This window comes from Bacillus rossius, chromosome 3 (genome assembly GCF_032445375.1).
Source record: "Bacillus rossius redtenbacheri isolate Brsri chromosome 3, Brsri_v3, whole genome shotgun sequence".
In the NCBI taxonomy this organism is placed as follows: Eukaryota; Metazoa; Arthropoda; class Insecta; order Phasmatodea; family Bacillidae; genus Bacillus; species Bacillus rossius.
Window position 1 is genome coordinate 1,815,052 of NC_086332.1, and position 23,291 is coordinate 1,838,342.

General features: G+C 38.5%; 1 protein-coding gene across 1 annotated transcript in view; it reads right to left on the reverse strand.

The window, feature by feature from the left end:
* Positions 1-1,827: 1,827 nt before the first annotated feature.
* LOC134530084 (probable ATP-dependent RNA helicase DDX56) overlaps positions 1,828-23,291 on the reverse strand; it is a 38,612-nt gene continuing 17,148 nt past the window's right edge. Inside the window, exons 9-11 of the mRNA XM_063364667.1 lie at positions 19,160-19,301; positions 18,453-18,656; positions 1,828-1,970 (exon numbers count right to left, since the gene is read on the reverse strand). Coding sequence (XP_063220737.1) covers positions 1,920-1,970; positions 18,453-18,656; positions 19,160-19,301 — 397 coding nt within the window. The 3' untranslated portion in view covers positions 1,828-1,919. The remainder of the gene's footprint in view (positions 1,971-18,452; positions 18,657-19,159; positions 19,302-23,291) is intronic.

Consider the following 23,291-nt stretch of genomic DNA (forward strand, 5'->3'; position numbering starts at 1 on the left):
AGATTCTTTCACGTTGCTCCATTGTTTACCTAATGGGGATATGTCATCTTTGAGGTTAATTTTCTTTAGGCTTTTAAGTTATTTTCTAGGTCTTCAAGCAAATGTCTTAGCCAGTAAATGTGATTTAGGTCAGCTCTGATAACACTGGACCTCTGTTTATACACACATGCATCTTGATCAGTACAACTGCTCTCAACACACGTGGACTGTCTTTGCCATCAGTGTTTATAGAAACATTAACTTTACCCACTATCTCTGTATGGTGTTTATTGCAAATCATCATCAGTTTCCTTTTGCCTTGCAATTACTTCTTTGCTAAAAGTCAGCTTGTTTGCCTTGTAATTAAATTAGCTTTTACCCGCGGCTTTGCTTGCGTTGATGTCCGTAAATAAGTATCAAAGATCATTGCAAAAAAAAAAGTAATAATAATAGTTTTTTTATTACATGATGACGGATAATCAGTATTTAAAAATTCTAACTTACAATTTAGCTTAAATAACTGAAAACATGCTTTATTGAAATATGTTTGACTATTGCAAAAAAAAAAATTAAATGCTAAAATTTTTAAAAAGTTCAAAGTAAGAATGCATAACATGTTTTAACAGAGGAAATGCCTCATCTGCAACTGCTACATAAGGTAATGATTCGTTGAGAGGTATATTCTGTTCTGTCTTTAACCGCTCTTCTATAAAGCTACTGGAGAATATTCCACCATCACTTAAGTGTCCTTTAGCAAGCACCAAAATCCATCTCGGTAAATGCATAGTTGGCATCTACTAATGCTAATACAATACAAAATGTTTTCTTATATAGTTGCAATACATGCCATCCAACACATCAACAGTCATCAAGTTCCACTACTTCTTGAACCCTGCAGCTACTAAGACATTTCAGTTGGTTGCAAACAAAGCTAAATTGAATCTCACACTTCACTGACAATATCTGAGTTGATAGTAGCTATATTCCAGTGATCTGAACAAATTCCCGGTAGCCGTGTACCTGTCCAACAGAGATGACACATCAGAAATGTATACTGACAGTCTACATATAATGGAAAATCTTTAAGTAAAATTTTGTCATGTACATACGTATATAGTTGATTTCTTACCTTAAACAAACACAGAGGTTTTTCTTGAAAAACAATTGGTTTTCACCAGTTTGTACTCATGTGTGTTGTGTCAGCATCATCTTCAAACAGGATCAGCTTAGCCTCTAATAGTTTTTAACTGCTCATCACTTAGATCCCTCACTAGTGTGTGGAAATCACCTAAAAATTCTCTTTGTCTTACATATGCAGTCAACCAAATCATTTTATTATTCGCTAGAAAAACACAATTACTGATTCTATTTCTGAACTGAGATCCAAAATCACGCAACTGTCACACTTCATCTCAGTTGGCACTCTTGCCTCAAAGTGGACTGCAATCTCCCGTCTGGTAGCTGCGATGCTGCCACCGAGGTGCGGGCGAGTCAACTACAGTCCGTTCTCTGTGGCGTCTTAGCTTGCATGGAGCATGGAGCAAGGTCAACGTGGCATCTGGTACACACGTTTGCGACCTGAAGAGGCCCTGCACTGCAAGTTGTCGGCTCACAGAACACAGGGCACGAACGGTGAACCCAGGGGCCGGGTGACGAGATGTTTGACTTGGCAGTATGACATTTAAATATATTGATATGCAATGCAAGTAAAAAAAAAAAATTAATTTCATATTGAGGCCTGAAGGCTGTCTGGATCTTGTAATGAACTCATGAGATTTTGTTACAAATATTAGGAAATGAATCCCCATTAGTTCACTCTGTTCACTGTATAACTACAGGGAGAAGAAGTGGTTAGAAATGGTGTTTTAATATAAATTATGTACACAATACAAATTTTTGGCTGTACAATACTTCCTGCAGAACAGAAGCAGTTAGTTGCTTCACTCTCTATCAGCCAGGTCAACATTCAGCAACGGATCATTCTTCTTTGCCTGAAATTCATTACAATTATAAAAATAACATTATACACTGTAACCAGTCACCAATTAATAAATTGTTGTTAAAATATTTAGTTAATCAAAAATATGTAGTGTTCCAAGTGGTCATACGTAGTTTAGTTTGGTATATGTACCATGTTTTCTCGCATAATCGTCACAAACATTTTACTCTAAAATCAAGTTTTAAAGCAGAGGTGTGACGATTATGCGGAAAAATTTTTTTTTTGTTAGATAAAAGTTATTCATAAAAATAAAACCAATTCATGGAAAGTATGTTTATTTAAAACGTTAAGAATAAAAGAGCACACCAAACAATTTAAATTAATAAATCATGCAACAAAAAACCTTTCAACTTTAAATAGAAAAACAAAATCTGTGATCCAAATGCAAGCCGAACGAACGCGTAACTAATGCCGTAGTAAGTACACACACCACGAAAGAGAATGGGCCATCAGATGTAGTTGACTCGGCATGCGACAGAGAGTGCGCATTGTAAGCACTCGGCAAGATATCAATATTCGGCTGTGTGTGCTCGCTCTATACGGAAAGCAACATAACTAGAGTCCTTGAAAAATGGTAAATAAAACTGCCTGATTTCGGTAAATAAACTATAGGATTTCGGTAAAAAAAAAAGTATTTTGGTGGTATATTTCGGTAAAAAAAAAAATTTTTTTTGAGTGCATTTGTTCTACTAATTATTTAATTTCATGATACAAACCAAAGCTGTAGGTACATGATACTTGATACAGAAATCACTAGATTCCTGCGTAAGCTTTACAGAAGTGGAAATGTTATCTAGTAGATTATATACACATTAGGTACTTAAATTTTACATCACAAATAGTGTCTAGAATTTTACAGTCTGTGTTTATGTATTTAAACATTTTGAGTATTAAATAGGCCTATGCTATGTTCCTGCACAAAACTTTACAGAATTAATTTTTTCCTGTCAGGATAATTGGCCACTTTGGCCAAATAGTTTGGTAAACATGTAAGAAAGGGTTCCCTAAAAAATTAGTTAATTACAATTACATGTAAAATTTCAGGCTCAAAAGTTTTTTTTAAAATTTACTATAATTTTGTTTTACTACACATTTTCCGGCCTCTTTCCCATCAAATTGTGTTTATTAGGACGTTAGAACCGTAAAACATTTCCTTGACTAACCTTTCATGTATTCATTTAACCATTCCCTCATAGCTGGGTGTTCTAGCTTCTCTAGGGGAATATTTGCAGAAACAAATGCACACACTGTATCGCTTGCAAATTTGACTTTAATTTCCTTTGCTTGTTTATGGAGAACAATATTATCCTCGAGTGTCACTTGCCTTTTGACTCCACAACCTGATGGTGATGTTTGACTTTTTTTCTTCTCTAAATGAGATGCTCGCTGATTGCTGTGTTTATCACAAGTATCTTTCCTTTTCCAATCTACTACCGTATTGAAAAATTTACACATCATTATCTGCTTTTCTTTATTAAAAACAATGAATCCTTCATGCTTGTATTCTTTAGCTCGTTCAAACACTGATACGACCTTAGACATTGTGAAGTATCAAGTAAATCAAGTAAACTTCAAACAAAACAAACCGCAACTACAGTAAAACTCCGATTTAACGAAGTGCTACGGTTACCGAAAATGTTTACTCTAAATCAATGTTTCGTTAAATCCAATTTACCGATTTTCAATGACCCCCGCACTCATAATCGAGTCCCTACATTTCCATATCGTAGACAGGGTCGACGCTGATATCTTGTGCTGCCGTGCTATCTCAGACTTTGTCAACTTTCCATCTTCAACGTTTTTGATCTCGCTCGTACGGCCCCCGGTTCGTACATACAGATTTTCAGAAACCGTGAAAAATGAGGCATAAACTAAAAAAAAAGTTTAAAAATATGAAGAGTGTAAGAAATATGTTAAAGTTTATTAAAATACAGTTGCAACCTGCAGCGTTTATAACAAATACGAGCTACATACACATTGCGTCACAGTAAAAAATTAAAAAAAAAAATTGATGGAAATTTACCGTCAATAGCGTGCCGTACGCGGAGAAAGGTCATTGTACTTGGTCAGCTGCTGTTACGGCGCGGCGTAGCCGCCGGCTGGCTTTCTCTGTTCTCTGAGCTGTGCAACACTTATAAAATACGTATTCCAAAAATTAAACACAGCGCACAAAGCTCTTACTGAGAATAGAGCTGTAGCAAACCGTATGTATTCGGTACTGAGTAACGGGTGCGCCATCTAGTAACGAGTAACGAAACGTTACACACGGCTGCATCTCGTTACTCGCATTTTTTGTATGTTTTACGTATGCGCGCGTATATTCAATGAATTTGCGTTTCAAAGAACGATGTTTGTTTATTAAAGGAATTGTGAGTGTAGACAAAGTTTGAGATTGGAACAGAAACAACGTAATAAAGTATTGTTTACAAATTAGAAATATGTATGTTTTTTTTATTATCGCGTATTTTCACGTTTTTTTGTTCTTATCTTAAAAGAGAATATAAAAAAGCCACTCTAATATGATTTAATTGTTTTTTTGTTAACAAAAACTATTAATTATCAAATATTGTTAATTGTTTATATTCTATTTATTATTATTTACGCGACGTCATACTGTACGTGTACGCAATACGACTCGATTCGTTGCTGCAACATAACATAGCATGTTATGCTGTATCAGAAGTAACGAGTAATGTAACGTGATAAGATAGTAACGAGTACTAATTGTTATAGTAACGAATATATACGGGTACGCTTTTTTTCGTTACTTTTACACCTCTATAGAATGATAATGGCGTATTGGTGTGACGTGGTCCAAGTTGAAAAAACCTGGAGGATGGGAAAGGGAATATTTGGAAACGTGTGATTATTGGCTAGCACTGTTACTATGCGGGCGTATTTGGAAGATAACGTGGTGAGTCAAGCCAGGGATGAGGAAGGGGGAGGGGGATGCGGACAAAGAAACCCTTCATGACGTCATGTGTCGCGGACAGTCTATCTATCCAGGCGCGCGCAATGGCACGCACCTACGCAATTCAGTTACAGCGCCTGCAGTTTTTAAGCAATTTGAACAATTTTTTTTTAAATTTTTTTGTATTTGGACAGATGATGCAAAGGCACATATTAATATATAGTACCTCCATTCTATTACTGACACCACAGAGTGTATTTTTTAATAATATTCCATTACAATTTACTTTCATTTTTTGGAAATATATATTATTATTTTAATAAATTGGTGTTTTAATGGTTCCTGAAAACCTTTACGTTAAATCGCTGTTTTCGTTAAATCAGTGTTCGCAAAATTGGGGTTCTAATGTATCTATTTTCGTTCACATTTACCTATTTACATGGAACGTAGGATCATTTCAAACCTCATTTGGTCATTTCACATGACCGGTGTATTGCGATATTAAAATCCCATAACCTCTCTTTTATTATTTACAAGCAATACAATGGAACAGAGATAAGTATCTCTGCAACAGAAACGAATATGGCCAAACGGCTAACTTCATCCACATCCTGCTAGGAACGCTGATAAATGGTTGCCGCTTTCAGGCCGAGTGTTTGGTATTTATTTTGCTTCAACTTATCTATGACGCATCTCATAATAAAGATGGCTTACGATGTTTTGGTTTACTAAACGAATACGTTTTGCGGCAAAAGTATTATTGTGAAACTTAATATTCATATCGCGTTAAAATTCTGACATTTCGCGGATATTTCGTGTAATAACAAGAATATCGCAAATAGTAATGAATTTCGCGGCATCGCCAGTAGTGGTGCACCGATATGACTTTACCGATTACCGATTCGATTACCGATTATGAGAGCAATAATCGGCAGATACCGATTCAGTTACGGATTATAATGAACAAATTTTTTTAAGTGTAATAATGCACACAAAAATTTTTATTCCCATGTGAATTTAATAACAAGATTAGGTAAAATCGAGAATACAGTTATAATAACAGTATAAAAATATATAAAATACACTATTAAGTAACTGCAAAGTGTAAATTAAATTAACTTCTATTTATATTTGTTATTGTTAACAACTTGAACTACAGTCTAATAATTGTAATTTACAATGGGTAAGTTTTTGTTGCGGATAACTATTATTATTATTGACTATCACATAAGGTTGCATCAAGAAATTACCGTTTAACAATGTAAACATGCTGCTTTATTTTGTTCACTTGAGTTTATAGAAAAATGTTTCCACACTTCACTTTTTTTCTCCCTACTCGCCATCTCACTATAATGATATAAAAATGACTAAAAACCAATTCTAGCACATGTGATTTTATTTATGTTGACTTAATATATAAAATTATAAATACTTTTTCACTTTTCACGTCATACAAATAACAAATGGATAATGTTACCAAAGACGCCCATAACGAGTTTGTAAAACGCAGTGATAAAAACTATCGGGACCACGATTTTAAACCGCTACTACGACTCGAAAAGATCGATTGTCATAGAATCCACTGCAACTGTTTGTGGTATTTTAATTTCGTGCCATCTATTTTACGTCTCTGGCTATAGGTAATGTACAAGGCCACTAAACAAAAGACGAAACGTAAATAAACGTATAGGAAAAATGTCTTTTTTATTGTTCGAGGCAATGAGATTTATTAAACTTAACAAAATATGATGACGGAGTTAGATGAATGTTGTAATATATACAAATATTACCGTAATTCATCCTAAAATGTGTAACAAAATATTACACGGTAAAAACCTACTGAATTACACCGGGACGTAAATAATCGGCAAAGTAATCGTTAAGATAATCGCCGATTACGATTAATCGGTAAGTACCCATAATCGCCGTTTACGATTCATCGGTATCCGCATCGGTGCACCACTAATCACCAGTTATTTTGTGAAAACGAAATGATGTAAAATCCAAATAAGCGTTTGGAAACACATTTGTAAGTGCTTAGAATGTAGTTCCAAAATTGTTTGTAAAATTTCGCGATTTCGTCATTAACGAAATTTGAGTACCTCTAAACATTATAAAGTCAACGTTTGTACTTTATAGAAATATTTATATTGATCAATTTTGGTGGTTGCAGAAGTCGAAACAAAAAATTGTTTGATTTATGATATGCAAATCTTTACAAATTTTAAATAAGCTAAAACTTTATTTTGTCTCTGGAAGTATGCTTATCTTTGGTTTTTTTAAAAAGGTAATAATTTTGTTGTTTATTACTATATTTGTAAAGAATAGGAGATTCTTTTTGATTATATTTTGCTTGCGTTAAAGCATTGATTTTTTTTTTGTTTAAAGAAAAATTGTAGAATCGCGTGTTACAAACAAGGACAAGTAAAAATATTCTTTTAGAATATTCGGTTTGTTCCATTTTTCGGTCATTGATAATATGCGTCCGTAATTTTAGCAGCAAACTGGAAACTTCGTATGATTTGAATTAATACTTAAAAGAGATATCGAAGAGCTGTTTTAGTAACGGTAAGATTTATTTATCGATATATACCAAGAATTAAGTAAATTTATTGAAAATATTGTGTTTTGATAAGAATTGTTAATTATCGTCGAAGATTTCAACACTAAAATTCACGGAAGAACATGCAACAAAACTTTTATACTAGAACGAAGATCTGCCTAATTATGTTACCTTAATCGACGCAAAGAAGAACGGTTAAAATATCTTGAGGATTTGAGAGAGAGACAATTCAATTATTCAATCGACGACGACTGAACCACGTTAAAATAGGAAAGGCGCTGCAGTTTTGACGACACGAGCTAATAAGAAGACGTCTCGGGAGCCTAGCAGGAGGACAACCCAGCAGCCCGGTCCGCGAGAAGGACCGACTCGACGGCGCAAACTAAGAAGGAGGCGGCTCACGAGCCGAGCAGTAGAACAGCCCAGCAGTCCGGTACGAGAGGAGGACTGAGTCAACGACCTACCAGCTATCCAGAGCAGGAGAGCCAGCTACACGCGGATCGTCGCAGAGTCCTGGTCATCGAGGAAGTCAATACGTCTGTAGAGGCTATAACTGTCACTGAGGTCGGTTGTTTTTCCAGTCCCCGTACAGTCGTCGATTTGGAACGTTTCCCGTTTGTTGAATTTCACGAACATTATTTTTTTTATAAAACATTGATTTCCGCCTGAAAGACTTACCAGCGGCATAATTTAAATCCAAATCTGAATCTCTTGTTCTATAATTATTAGAATAACTAAACTAATTAATTTAAATTAACTCTCGGGATCCCAAGACTATTGAATAGTAAATATCTGTTTGGAATTCTTTCAGGGCATTAAATTGGATATAAACGTTAGTCTCTGATGTAGTAATGTTTCACCAACACTCAGTGGTCCACGCTCACCGAGTGCTTTCAATCCTGGCTTAATACATAATTTTTACTTAATTTGAACTTACCACAAATTAACTTTCAACAGAAACATATAGAATTATTAAATCGTTTACATGATATAAAACAAATTGTTGATATATTTACACTAAGGTAAGTGCCCCAGTACTCGTCACTGCTCCAATGGTCGTCACTAGCAACTTCAAATGTAAATAATAGAGAAGTAGCTCAATATATCGCCAACTTAAATATTGACAAAAATTTAGTCGACGTTCTAGCTGAAATTACCACAATAGTTTTCGGAACAAACACTATTTTCAATCAAAAAAAGTCCGTGCATCAAAAGTTCGTAGAGCAGTGAAGATAAATAGGGGAATTCCTATACTAAAACACTAAGGACGTTAGTGCACATTTTTACTTCTAATACTGTAATTTTTCATGTTTATTCGTGATGTTTTGTGCTGAATGTGTTAGTTAAATGTTCTTGAAGAGGTGAAAGTGTTTATTTAAAAAAATTCGTTTTCTTTGTATGATTTAGTTAGGGTGACGAAAACCGGATCAATAAAAACCTTGTATTGCTAGTGTTCGTCATACCTGACGAGCACTGGTACATTTAATATTTTATTTAAAGTTGTGCTAAGTTACACCCTAAAGTTCTTAAATAATATTGGTTCTTTGTTGTTAATAGACAAAGTACGTTATTATGATCAGATCCAGTAGTCGTCACCTATGACGACTTCCGATGCATGTGTATGACGACTTCTGGGTCGGAAATTACTTTACTTTATTGATTGCAAAAATTGTGTAGGCATTGTTGTTTACATTAATTTAGGGGTCATTCGATATATATTTTGATATTAATAAGTAAACTAAACATTGTAATGTGTCTCGTTCTTTAATTACAGGGCAAAATGCCAAAACGGAAAATACTGTTGTATGAAGAGTCAGCCATGGAAGCTGCTCTTAAAGATGTAACGAATGGTATGAGTATAAAATGTGCAGCGGAAAAAAATAGTGTGCCAAGGAACACATTGTCCGATAAACACAAAGGCAAATCGCCCTTGGGTAGGAAGATGGGCGGGCCCTGATTCATTTTTATATTTTACTTGTGATACCGCATAACATGCTATGTTATGTTGCAGCAACGAATTGAGTCTGTTCATTAATGGACTATAAAACAGCGAATTGCACAAAAACTATTTAATTTGGCGACCGATGTCGCCAGATAGCAAGAGTACCCGATAGCACCACTTACGACCATGCCTTTGTAGAACAACTGACTTCCGGAGGAAGCAGGGCAGCCAACTCACAGCAGCCAAGTAGCAGCGCCACTATCGCCAGCAGCGCGGCGCGCGAGATTCAAAACTCAAGTGTGTTGACCAATGCCAACAATGTTTATAATGTCCAAGGTCTATTTACACGGAAACTATACAATATACATAACATACCGCCCACCTTGAAATCACCGATTTCAACAGTCACAGGGGAGCGGGCATAATTTCACTGCTGGCCGTTTGACAGTGCCTGTGACAGTGCGTACAGTGGCCACTCGTGCCACGCCGTCCGTTCCATGATGAAGATCAACAATGCGCCCCAGCGGCCATTGCAGAGGTGGAAGCCTGTCTTCCTTGACCAGCACCATCTGGTTGGGGGCAAGACCTGACGCCCTTTTCTGCCATTTGCTACGTTGTTGCAGCGTGTGCAGGTAATCCCGATGCCAGCGATGCCAGAAATCTTGATGTAGTCGGGATACAAGCTGCCAGCGATGCAAACAGTTCATTTTTACCTGACGTAAATCTGGTTCGGGTATTGTCACTAACGGTTCCAGCGTCAGGAAATGGCCTGGGGTCAGAGGAGTGAAGTCCTTGGGATCCGCACTGAGGGGACACAACGGCCTTGAGTTCAACACTGCTTCAACCTGAGCCAATACTGTGTTTAACTCCTCGTACGTTAGGATCTGCTCTCCTATCACCCTCCTCAAATGGGACTTGAACGACTTGACACCCGCTTCCCATAAACCCCCAAAGTGAGGAGCAGCTGGCGGGTTGAAATGCCAAGTCACACCAAGATGTGCGAGCGATGAAGCCACTGTTGTTTGATGGGAAGACGACGTGAGGAGTTGTTGTAGTTCGGAGAGCTGATTTCGTGCCCCAACAAAGTTGGTGCCACAATCGCTGTAGATGTCCGAGGAACGTCCTCGACGTGCAATGAAACGTTTATAGGCAGCCAAAAACACATCTGTCGATAAGTCCGAGGCTAGCTCGATATGTACTGCCTTTGTTGCGCAACAGACAAACACGCATAGATATGCTTTCAGCACAGCAGCCTTGCGAAGACGGGCCATCTTAATCAAGAATGGACCAGCGTAATCAACCCCCGACCTTGAGAACGGTTTTACCTGCTGAACCCGCATAGCTGGAAGGTTTCCCATCAGCGGAGCAACTGATGATGGAGATGCACGAAAACAACGCACACAACGGTGCACAAGGTTGGTGATTGCACGCTTGTCCCCCATAATCCAGAACTTCTCCCTGAGAATGGCCTGGAGTGCTTGTATTCCCGGATGTTGATTAACTTCATGGTAATGACCTATGATCAGTCTTGTCAGGGGATTCGATTTAGGAAGAAGGGCTGGGTGCTTCTGCTCAAAGGGCAGATCCGAATGAGACAGTCTGCCGCCCACCCTAATCACTCCCTTGGAGTCAATGAACGGTAGCAATCTACGAAGTTGTGGGGAGGTGATTTGATCCTTCTTCAAGGCAATTAAATCACTTCGATAACACATGGACTGAACATAACGTATCCAGAACTCTAGGGCAGTGTTTAGATCCTTCGATGACAGCTCTTCTATGGCCCGTCCTTCCAGTGGATGACGACAATTGTTGATAAATCTGAACAAGCAGGCAGTAACACGCAACAGCCTTGTCAACCGACTGAAACGTTCCAATAATGTGTCCAAGTCCCCAGGGGAGATAAAAGTTCCCAATGCCACTACCTTCCTTTCAAGCAGGATTACGTCAGAAGCCTTAATGCACGGAATACCTTCAGGCCACTGGTCCTCAGCCTTCTTCAGCCATGAAGGGCCAGACCACCACAGAGGATGAGATACAATTTGTGCTGGCAGAAGCCCACGGGATCCACAGTCTGCCGGGTTATGTTCAGAACGAACATGCTTCCACCATTCTGGACGAGTTAGCTCTTGAATGTGACTAACCCGGTTTGCCACAAAGGTCTTTAACTCATGTGGAGAAGAGTTTATCCAGGCAAGAGTTACCTGTGAATCAGTCCAGGCAGTAACCGAACTGAAGTGCAGTGTCGCTCCATAGGCATCAATGACATGGTGAAGCAGGCGAGCCAACAAAAGGGCCCCACATAGTTCTAAGCGAGGCAGCGACTGAACCTTGAGTGGCGCTACCTTCGACTTGGCAATCAGCAAGTGTACCAGAACTGTACCATCAGGGTTGTCAATGCGCAAGTACACAACTGCTGCGTAACCAATTTCGGAGCTGTCCGAAAATCCATGCAACTGGTAGGAACCTCCTGCCTGTCCTCGAATCAGTCGGGGAATGGTAACTGATGACAGTTGTGACAGCTGAGTGTTGAAGTTCTTCCAGTTGCTTAGGATGTCATCCGGTGGTTCAGTATCCCAGCCCAGGTTCCGTGCCCACAAGACTTGGATCAGGTGCTTTGCAAACATACTCAGTGGGGTGAGCCACCCAAGAGGATCAAAAATCCTAGCCAGATTTGACAGGATTGTCCTTTTTGTGGCATTGCCAGAACTAGGCTGTATCTTGTAGGAATATGTGTCCGACACAGGATTCCATTGCAGACCCAAGACCTTAATGACACAATCGTCCGAATCCAATGAAAATGGTTGTGGGATCTCAATATCCTCCACTGGCAACCAATCCAGAAGAGCTTGGTGGTTGCTCATAAATTTGCGCAGCTTGAAGCCTCCTTTTCCTAGGAGTGTTATAAGCTCCCTCTGAATGGCCAAGGCAGAATCAACCGAATTAGATCCAGTGACAACATCGTCAACGTAGACATCTGTAAGTAAGACCTGTGATGCAGTTGGGAAGTGCTCGGTTTCATCCTGTGCCAATTGTTGAAGTGTACGTAATGCGAGAAACGGTGCTGCAGGGACACCATAGGTTACAGTCTTGAGACGATAATCCTTCACAGGTTCAGCATCATTAAACCTCCAAACAATGCGCTGATAATCCTGATGACGAGTGTGTACACCTATCTGTCTGTACATCTGTTTGATGTCACCAGTGAAGACTACTACATGCAGACGAAAACTCAACAATAGGTCAACTATGTCCCGTTGAAGCCGGGTGCCAGTAAAGAGCGCATCGTTCAGCGAAACACCTGAAGAGCTCTTGGCGGATGCATCAAAAACCACCCTCAGTTTTGTAGTTGAACTTTCAGGTTTAACCACACAGTGATGGGGAATATAATACGACGCTGAAGGAATCTGTGACTCTGTTACTTCTTCCATGTGACCACTAGCTACATAATCACTCATAAACTCTGAATACATGGCCTTCAATTTGGGATCAGACTTGAGACGATTTTCAAGACGAAGAAATCTGTTAAGAGCCTGCGGCCTTGACGCACCCAATTTCAGAAGAGGTTGCCGAAAGGGCAGTGATACACTGTAACGCCCATCTCCAGACCTCAGATGAGTTTTACTGAACCATTCCTCACATTTGACATCTTCAGGAGACTTGTGTGTTGTCGCAGGAAACTCCTCTAATTCCCAGAACCTTTTTACTACCTCATCCAAAGGAGGGTGTGAAGTGAGAAGAGAGATACACAAAGATGTTGCAGTCAATGATGGGACTTGTGTGTCCACCTGTCCCATCAGTATCCACCCAAGCACAGAGTCCAGAGCTACGGGTGAACCGTCAATTTTGGCCCCAGTAAGGAGTCTAGGAACTAACTCTGCACCAATTAACAGATCAACAGGACCAGGGGTGTCAAATGCAGGGTCGGCAAGTTTCAAATGTGCCACTGCACCACGGACCCTGGCGCTCAGCTTGGCACTTGGCAAATTGGAGGTGATTCTCGAAATTACAAATACATCTACTGCAAACTGGGGGCTCGTGCTACCAACTGGTGCCATAACAATGGAGGCGCATGACTTGGCCACATTCACTGAAGTGTTAGCTAAACCTTGTACTGGTAGATGAGATCTTCTACGAGTAAGCCTCAATCTTTGCAGACAGCTCTCTGTGACGAAGCTAGCTTGGCTGGCAGTATCCAACAGAGCCCTCACGACCATTGGAGTTCCACTTGAATCAAACACGTGTACCTGTGCTGTTGATAATAACACTGTTCTTGCTTCACTTGGTAGAGCGGCAGCAACTGCAACAGTTGCAGGGTTTGGTTCAATGAGTGTGGTTGAAGCATCCTTGCCCGGACCAGGGTTGATGGCTGTCTGTTGCTCGAAGTGCAACAGAGAATGATGCCTGGATCCACAATAACGACACGATGATGATGAACAATCCTTGGATGCGTGAGATGGTGACAAGCAATTCAGGCATAATTTGTGCTCCTTAGCTATCTTATATCTGTCCTTGGGACTACTCTTGATGAATTTAGGGCACTTAAAAACAACATGGGTACTGTTACAAACGCAACATGATTGTGGAGAGCTGACCAAACTTTTCACAGATTGACGAGCCTGTCTCCAGCTTGGCATTTGGTTCCTTGACTGTGTAGGTCCTGCACCTGGAACATGTGACCGAGAAGCTGTCACAGTTTCCTGGGCCCGACAATGGGTTTCGATAAAGGACAAAAGGTTTTTTACAGTTGGAAGGGCATCAGTTTGAGTAAGCTCCCACTGTGTTTGAAGGACAGAGTCTAACCGCTTGCACAAAATAGGGAGCAAAATCAAGTCCCATTGGTCTACAGGGACATCCAGTGCCCTAAGGGCCAAGAGGTTCTCGTTTACAATGGTTAACAAATTGCGCAGAGCCTTGGGTGAGTCAGACGCAGCCATTGGGGCCTTCAAGAGGGCCTCTACATGGACTGAGACAATTAGCCTCTTATTCTCGTAGCGGCCAACAAGAAGCTTCCACGCGACCTCGTAATTCGCTTCAGAGATCGGCAGAGATTGCACCATTCCAAGTGGTTCCCCATTAAGGGCGGTCTTGAGGTAGGCCAGTTTTTCCACTGATGATATATCAGCATTGTTGGCTACCAGGGTGACAAATAAATTAGAGAAATTAGCCCACTGCTGAGGGCTCCCATCAAACTTGGGAAGAGAGATTTTTGGAAGAGCCACACGAGATTTGCTCACCTGAGTAGTGGGTGTGCCTGGTGATACTACCTTGACCTCCTCAATGGCTTCCAATGTTGACATCACTTCGAAATATTTTTCTTCAAAGTCAGCCAAGCGTGCGGTGTGCGCCTCAGCATCGAATCCATCTTCGGTCGTTGCGGTTGTTTCAACGATGACAAAGTCCGTTTCGAACCTTTCTCGGACGCAGTGAAGGTCGCGTGCTGTGGCGCGAAACAAATTTATTTTTGAGCTATCACTGGGAACCATCTGCGCGAGATCAAAGGCTCGCTTAATACGACCTTCAGCAAGACGGATGCGCACCAACGCCGACTGCCCTTCAGCCATGGTGATTGACTACCAAAGGGTTCAACGATCGTTTTCAAATGAAACGGAAGACATAACCTCAACCTAGAGGTTAGAGTCGTCGAACGAACTAGTTAAAACGTTTCAACCACAGCCGAGACACTGATCGCTGCTCCCGCCAACCAAAACGAGCACTTCAGAGTCACAAACTGTTAGTCAATGTGCGAGAATTCACTTCACACGAGGCTAACAACGCCGCGATAGCACGAACGAAAATTACACAAAAAAACGAACGAAAATACCGGAACTAGATCCGGCCCGGAGGACCAAAAATGTTCATTAATGGACTATAAAACAGCGAATTGCACAAAAACTATTTAATTTGGCGACCGATGTCGCCAGATAGCAAGAGTACCCGATAGCACCACTTACGACCATGCCTTTGTAGAACAACTGACTTCCGGAGGAAGCAGGGCAGCCAACTCACAGCAGCCAAGTAGCAGCGCCACTATCGCCAGCAGCGCGGCGCGCGAGATTCAAAACTCAAGTGTGTTGACCAATGCCAACAATGTTTATAATGTCCAAGGTCTATTTACACGGAAACTATACAATATACATAACAGAGTCGTATTGCGTACGCGTACAGTATGACGTCGCGTAAATAATAATAAATATAATATAAACAATTAACAATATTTGATAATTAAACAGTTTTTGTTAACCAAGAAACAATTAAATCTCATTAGAGCGGCTTTATTATATCTCTTTTAAGATAAGAACAAAAAAAACGTGAAAATACGCGATAGTGAAAAACAAAAACATACATATTTCTAATTTGTAAAAAAATACTTTGTTACGTTGTTTCTGTTCCAATCTCAAACTTTGTCTACACACATAATACCTTTAATAAACAGTAAAAAAACTTAGACGAGGAATTTCCAAATTATACTTTATTAATAAACAAACATTGTTCTTTGTATCGTAAATTCATTGAATATGCGCGCACATGCGTAAAATATACAAGAAATGCGAGTAACAAAATGCAGCCGTGTGTAACGTTTCGTTACTCGTTACTAGACGGCACACCCGTTACTCAGTAACGAATACATTCGGTTTGCTACAGCTCTATGTGCTGTCCCTCTTTGTTCCGTGAGTGCTGTAAGTAAATTCAAAATTTAATGAGGATTATTCATTATATTACTGAACGATCTTTATGAAATGCCATTTTGATGTTTAAAATATAGTACCAAATAAAATTTGAAGCCCAAATAGTACAATACTACCATTCTGGATCCATGAATTAAAACTAATGCAGCCGAAATCGCACATGACGACTACTGGCACAAACATGTGACGAACACTGGCAAACACGAAAATTTGCATGACGACTACTGGCTCGAAATCACACTTTTTTCAAAATTATAAATCTACAAAAATAATTTGTGTTTATCGAAGAGTGTTGGATAGCATTGTAGAGTAAAGTTTGAGGTTAAAAACAAACATGTAGGGGCAGTAATACACCTACAAGGTTATGTACACAATTTTTTTTTTTATAAAACTCTTCTTAGCATGACGACTACTGGTACATCTACCTTACACTAACTTTGAATGAGTTTTTTTTTTGTTTTGTTTGAACTGGATAAACTTGTTACATACATACACAAAGAATTCCAAGCATTCTAGAATAAGTTAATAGTCTAGTAGGATAAAAATTAGTGGTGCACCGATGCGGATACCGATGAATCATAATCAGCGATTATGGGTACTTACCGATTAATCGTAATCGGCGATTATCTTAACGATTACTTTGCCGATTATCTACGTCCCGGCGTAATTAAATAGGTTTTTACCGTGTAATATTTTGTTACACATTTTAGGACGAAATACGGTAATATTTGTATATATTACAAAATTCATCTAACTCCGTCATATCAAGATTACAGATATTTCGTTAAGTTTAATAAATCTCATTGCCACGAACAATAAAAAATACATTTTTCCTACACGTTTATTTACGTTTCTTCTTTTGTTCTGTCTTTTGTTTAGTGGCCTTGTACATTACCTATAGCCAGAGACGTAAAATAGATGGCACGCAATCAAAATACCACAAGCAGTTGCAGTGGATTCTATGACAATCGATCTTTTCGAGTCGTAGTAGCGGTTCAAAATCGTGGTCCCGATACCTTTCAGAGTTTATCACTGCGTTTTACAAACTCGTTATGGTCGTCTTTGGTAACATTATCCGTTGTTGTGTTATTTGTATGTGACGTGAAAAATGAAAAAGTATTTATAATTTTATACATTCAGTCAACATTAATAAAATCACATGTGCTACAATTTTTTTTTCAGTCATTTTTATATAATTATAGTGAGATGGCGACTAGGGAGAAAAAAAGTGAAGTGTGGAAACATTTTTCTATAAACTCAAGTGAACAAAATATAGCAACATGTTTACATTGTTAAACGGTAATTTCTCGATGCAACCTTATGTGATAGTCGATAATAATGCTAGTTTTCCGCAACAAAAACTTACCCACTGTAAATTACAATTATTAGACTGTAGTTAAAGTTGTTTACAATAACAAATATAAATAGAAGTTAATTTAATTTACACTTTGCAATGACTTAATAGTGTATTTTATATATTTTTATACTGTTGTTATAACTGTATTCTCAATTTTACCTAACTGTTATTAAATTCACATGGGAATAAAAATTTTTGTGTGCATTATTACACTTAAAAAAATTTGTTCATTATAATCGGTAACTGAATCGGTATCTGCCGATTATTGCTCTCATAATCGGTAATCGAATCGGTAATCGGTAAAGTCATATCGGTGCACCACTAATAAAAATGTGATCAATGTATGTATAATAATAATTGTACCCTGCAACGGCTCTGCCGCACTCACATTAGGTCTAAAATACACCTACTTTCGTTACAGACGCAATTTACTTTTATTTACGACACATAAACTAGTTACATTGATTTACCTTGATAATTTTAGCTGTTTGAACCAAAAACATCTAATTCATTTTTTTTTTAAACTGACGGAACTCAACGGTTGTGAAAATTTGTTAAAGAAATATAATCAATTTTTTTTAGCTTCACACACCCGTTGGTACGTCAACATAACCAAACATTAATGATTGCAACGAGCGCTGGCAACATTTTTGTAAGCGGTACACCCTGGCGACGCACACGCACACATGAACGTTTTAATGTTTAAAATAAAATTTACAAATCAGACTACGCATTTCCGTTAATTAAATAAGTAAGAGGTAATGTCCGAATAAATATTAGATTTCTATTTTAAAATACATTGTTTTATACGGAAAAAATACCCACACAAATCGCTCGGAATCTAATAGCGGGACCAAAATCATCAAGCAACGTTTACGCGAGAGAATTTTTTTATCCAAATTTTGACGCCCAAAAATACGGGTGCGAAAATTATGCGAGTGCGACGATTATGCGATAAAAGAGGGTATTTTCCTCAATACTGTCTCCACAGTGCGTAGTGCCGACGCGGGCGCACCTGGAAGCGGGAGCGCGACGAGGAGTGTCTGGCCGGTCTCCACGCAGGCTTCTTGCGGCCGCTGGGCGTGGCAGCGAGCCGCTTGAGGCTCGGCGGCACGATGTAGTCCGGCACGTGGGTGAGGTGCGGCTGTCGCTTCACCGTGTGCAGCGCGCGGTCGTGGCGCAGCGTCTGCAGGTCGCGCGGGTTGTCCTCGAAGTAGCCCTGCGAGCAGTCCCGGCACCTCCGTCACAACATGCCGTCTCGGCGCCAGGAAAAAGCTACATGTTTTGGCTAGGCCGGTGCGGGATTCCAAAATTCTAAAAAAATTTAAGACTGTAAAGATTTTTCTCCCATCGGGAGGTAAAATAAATTTCCAGAGACTTTGGGAACTTTAGGTTTATCTTTACAAGATACGAAATATGTAACCTCAAATAAATCAGTTACTGAACATAGTACGAATTTCTTTCAAAATAAACACTAACAGTGGTAAATATGACAAAGTTTCACAATTTCTACAATAGAATAAGCACTTAAAAAAAAAATTTTTTTAATAAAGAATTAAAAAATCCTTTCCCACACAGCACGAGTTATGGCTTATTTCTTTATCGTATAATAAACCTGTTTTCTATTTATCATATTCCCTTGCCAAACAAATGAAGTGCGCTAATACAAGTGTGAGGTGATATCGGAGGGTAGACGGGCCTGCGTGGCACATCATGGCCCACCTTGAGCTTCTCGCAGTTGAACAGCTCTTCCTTGATCTCCTTGAGGCGCGCCTCGCGCACGGCCACTCTGGTGACGGCTTGCCACATGTCGTTGGCGCGGTACTTGAAGCCCTCCACCTCCTCCATCTTGAACTCGTACTTCCTGCACGGCACACACGGCATACTTGGGGACCTCCCTTGTTCTGCTCTCCAGCTCATGACTGGATTGCTTACAGTGACGATGTACTCCTCTGTGTTCAGTACCAAGCAAACACTCTGAAGCTATGGAGGTAACCAGTTACATTCTTAGAGTCAAAGTCACTTTGTAGATGAATTGTTGGGGTGTGGTTGGTGACGGGGCATAACCGGATTCAGAGCTCTCCCTTTCTTTCAGGATCTATGAAACCAGTCCTGCAAGATGGTTCTCGCAGGTACTTTTAATAAAATAACAATCCTTCGTCGTCTTATACCTACAGGTAGGCGAGAACCTTTAAGCTCCTTTATTCAAGGAATCCTTTTCTTTAAGAAAAGGAATTAGTCATAAATTAGGTCACCAGCTCCAAGCCGATAGGCTTAGAACATCAAGATGGCAAACAAATTTTCAAAAGACGAAGTTGTTTAAAGTTTTACATTAATTTAGAGAGGAACTGGACTTGTGAATAAAGATAATTTATCATAATGACATTTACGAAGAGTTCCATTGCAAATTTTAACACTTTAAATATTCTAGTGTTAGAACATTGCAGATTAATTTTTAGCTTTCAGGGAGAGTTTTGGGTGTAAAATATAGAATAATTTTACACGTTGAAACCTATAGGGAGAACAAACGCAAAAATTATTTTAAAGTGTCTTGTAACGATCAGTGCCACCAACAACGCTAAAGTTTAGTTAGTTCATAAACACTACAGTATTTTCAACCTTATCTACAGATCTGTGCACAGCCTAAATGAAAGGAGGTGAAACAATCAAAGAGTTGAGCAAGTCATTTAAACTGTACTAATTAGGAATGTGCCGATTTATAAACAGCTGAAATCAGAGATTTCTAGTCTGAATCAAATTTAGAAATGAATCAGAACTATTCACAAAGTTTGAAGTTTTATGTAATCAATTTTTTTTATAGCAAAATCTATCCAATATTATTGAATGTTCCTTTAAATGTTGGCATGTATGGCTAACATTTAGAGTGATGTAGTATTTAGTGTCTGAATCAAATTATGTGGTTATTTTCACTATGAAGGGTAAAACAGCTTCTTCATAAATCTGAGTATTTATGATATAAAATTAATATTATTTTATCTTTTCATGATTTTGAGTAACTGCAATTATGTTTAATTTCTATGCTGTTTAAACAGCTTTGATTTATGTTAAACGCAGTCTTTGTATACTAAAATTAGTTCATACAATAATCAAGATTGCACTTCTTTCAGAAAATTAAAGAGTGCTACGTGAGTAATCAACAAAAACTATTTGCAAAGAAAATACCAACTTAAATCAAGACAGTTACAGCTACAGAAAGTGCCAACAGAATCATCGCTAGTTCAGACTACCACTGTGTGGTGAAGGATGTTGACTTGGGCAGTGTCTGACCCAGTGCGTGGCTGTGCAGATGGTAGCTCTAGATCACAGTTATAGCCCAGTTCAATGCCGTCCAGGCAAGAGAGCCAGACACGTCAATGTGTTCGGAAGAATGAATCTGAAGCAACGGGGTCGTCGTGCCGATAGCAGTTCAACATTGTCGCAAACTCAAACTCTGTTTACGTTTCAGAGTACAAGGAAGAAGTTAAGTTTACATAGAGACTAGATGTTACTTTTGATAAAGTAAGCGCTTAAGAATTTATACTTCTGAACTAAAGCATATTTGTTCAGTACAAATTCATATCCAACTCAGTTAAAGCTTCTGTCAATTACTATTTTGGGAAATTAATTGTTTTAGTCGTACTGACGTTGTTTAGTGAAAGAAACCACGTAGAGGGACAGGGTGGGATCTATATTTAAAGCACTGATTCTATTGGAGCAAGACAAAAGGGATTCTATACAAAGATGGAAATATAATTTAGAATCAAGTAAAATGTCTGGATCTTTAACATAACATGACTTCAAAATTGGTGAGTTTTCAAGTTTGTAATCACAAACAATTTGATGAAATTTTCTTGAGATGATGGTAGTAGTTTTTTTTTTTCAATATTCAGATGTAACACGTTTGAGTTACACCAATTTACAACTGCAGAAGTGTCACGCTGAAGTAGATAGCAATCATGGCAGGATAATATTTTCAGTGTATATTTTTACGTCATCAGGAAAATTGTGCCAGTTAATGATTTAGCGCTAAAATTACATCATCAACGTAGATATTGAAAAGTAACAAAGGCAGTACATATTTTTCTGATTGCATATTTCTGGTAGTGATAAGTCAAATTCAGGTTTTTTTAAAAATATCTAGGGATGTGCGAAAGTGACTTTATCCACACGAAATGAAAGTGAAAGAAAATTTATCAAGTTTCGCGAAAGTGAAACGAAAATGAATTTTTCTATGAGATAAATATATTCTTAACGAAAGTTAAGCGAAATTTTTTAATTAACAAAGAAAAAAAGTGCCCCAAAATTTGCTCTTCAGTAATAAATTCTATTACATAAATCATTTTGGTGCCTTTTGATGTATATATAAATATTACTATTTAATATAATAAACATCCACCCTAGACCACACAACACAGACCCATGTCATTCGTATATTTCAAGAATCAATCCAGATCTTTCAGCGCACAGACTATTTCCTTTACAGTCGTAATGTCGCAGTCTATTATATATTTATCACGTGCATGGTACTGATGAAAAAATACGTGAATACTGCGGAACGGCCGCCATCTTGCACCACTGTCACACATGGCTAGCTCAGGAAGCTGTAAACCAGGCAAGGGACATGGTCAAAACAAAACATAACAAATGGTTGCTGCCAAGTGGTCATTACACGCAGTGACTTGTTGACCTTTTTGTCTAATTGGCTGTATATTATGAGTAGGGCCCCACTTTCATGGTAAATAAAATTAACAGATTTCGTTATAAAAATATCTTGATTTCGTCATAAAAATAGTCTCATTTCGTCATAAAAAACTGCTCTCTAAAATCACGGAGAAAAATGTAAAAATACAAAACCAACACATAAAAATATAAACCATACTACAATCATAATCCTTAAATTATAATAGTGATTGTGAGTTCCATAAAAGTAATTTTAACACTATCAGAGTTTAAAAATCATTAAAAGAATAGGCCTATGTACATGAATAAAAAAAACATGTTTCCAGAATTGACAATTCAGTCTCCTAAAGTATTTGGAATTTCTTATCTCCGCCGGGTTTAATGAAAAGAGGAAGTTAAAGAGCATAGAATAAAAGTATTTTTGGATTTTTAACATTTTTTTTCGCAAATAACGCTAAACAACATATTTACCGCCTTCACTTTCAAATTCGAGTGCACGATCGAAAACTGTCACTACTTCAGGCATTTTGAGCATACAAGGCTTACATTTACACAAAATCTCTTTCATATGAAAGCATCACGATCTATGTAAACAATAACATAGACACATTTGCATTTGTTCTTATTCTCCCCGTGAATGGCCGGTAGCCTACAACTCACGTAGTTTCGGTTCCCTACCACGTTCATGCAAATTCGGATTTCTCTCAAAAATTGAAATTAAAAAAATCAAAGGGTTAGGTTAGGTTAGGTCAGGTCAGTCACAACATGCTTGTTTTCATTGGAAACTTCTGATTTAGCGGCTGAAGTGGCGTTAATACCAAAACACAAGACTTCGGAAATCTTCGGAAATTCTTGCAGGGAACCGAAACTACGTGAGTTGTAGGCTTCCCTGACATGGCCGTAGTAGTAATCTGTGCAGCCAGAGATTAACTCACACGTTTTACAAAACGTTTTTCGCAGGCGGTAATTTCATTTTAAGATCGATTCTCATTATTAAATAAACCGTAAATGGGACCGAGTCGTATGGAAATGTTAAACTGATGAAATACAGGATGAAAACTATGATTTTAAGCGTAAACGTGATAGCAAAGTATACAACTCGATTCTTGAATCGATACTTTCGAACTCAAAACGTCTCGCTAAAGTCGTATTTATACAGTTGCTACCGAAGCCA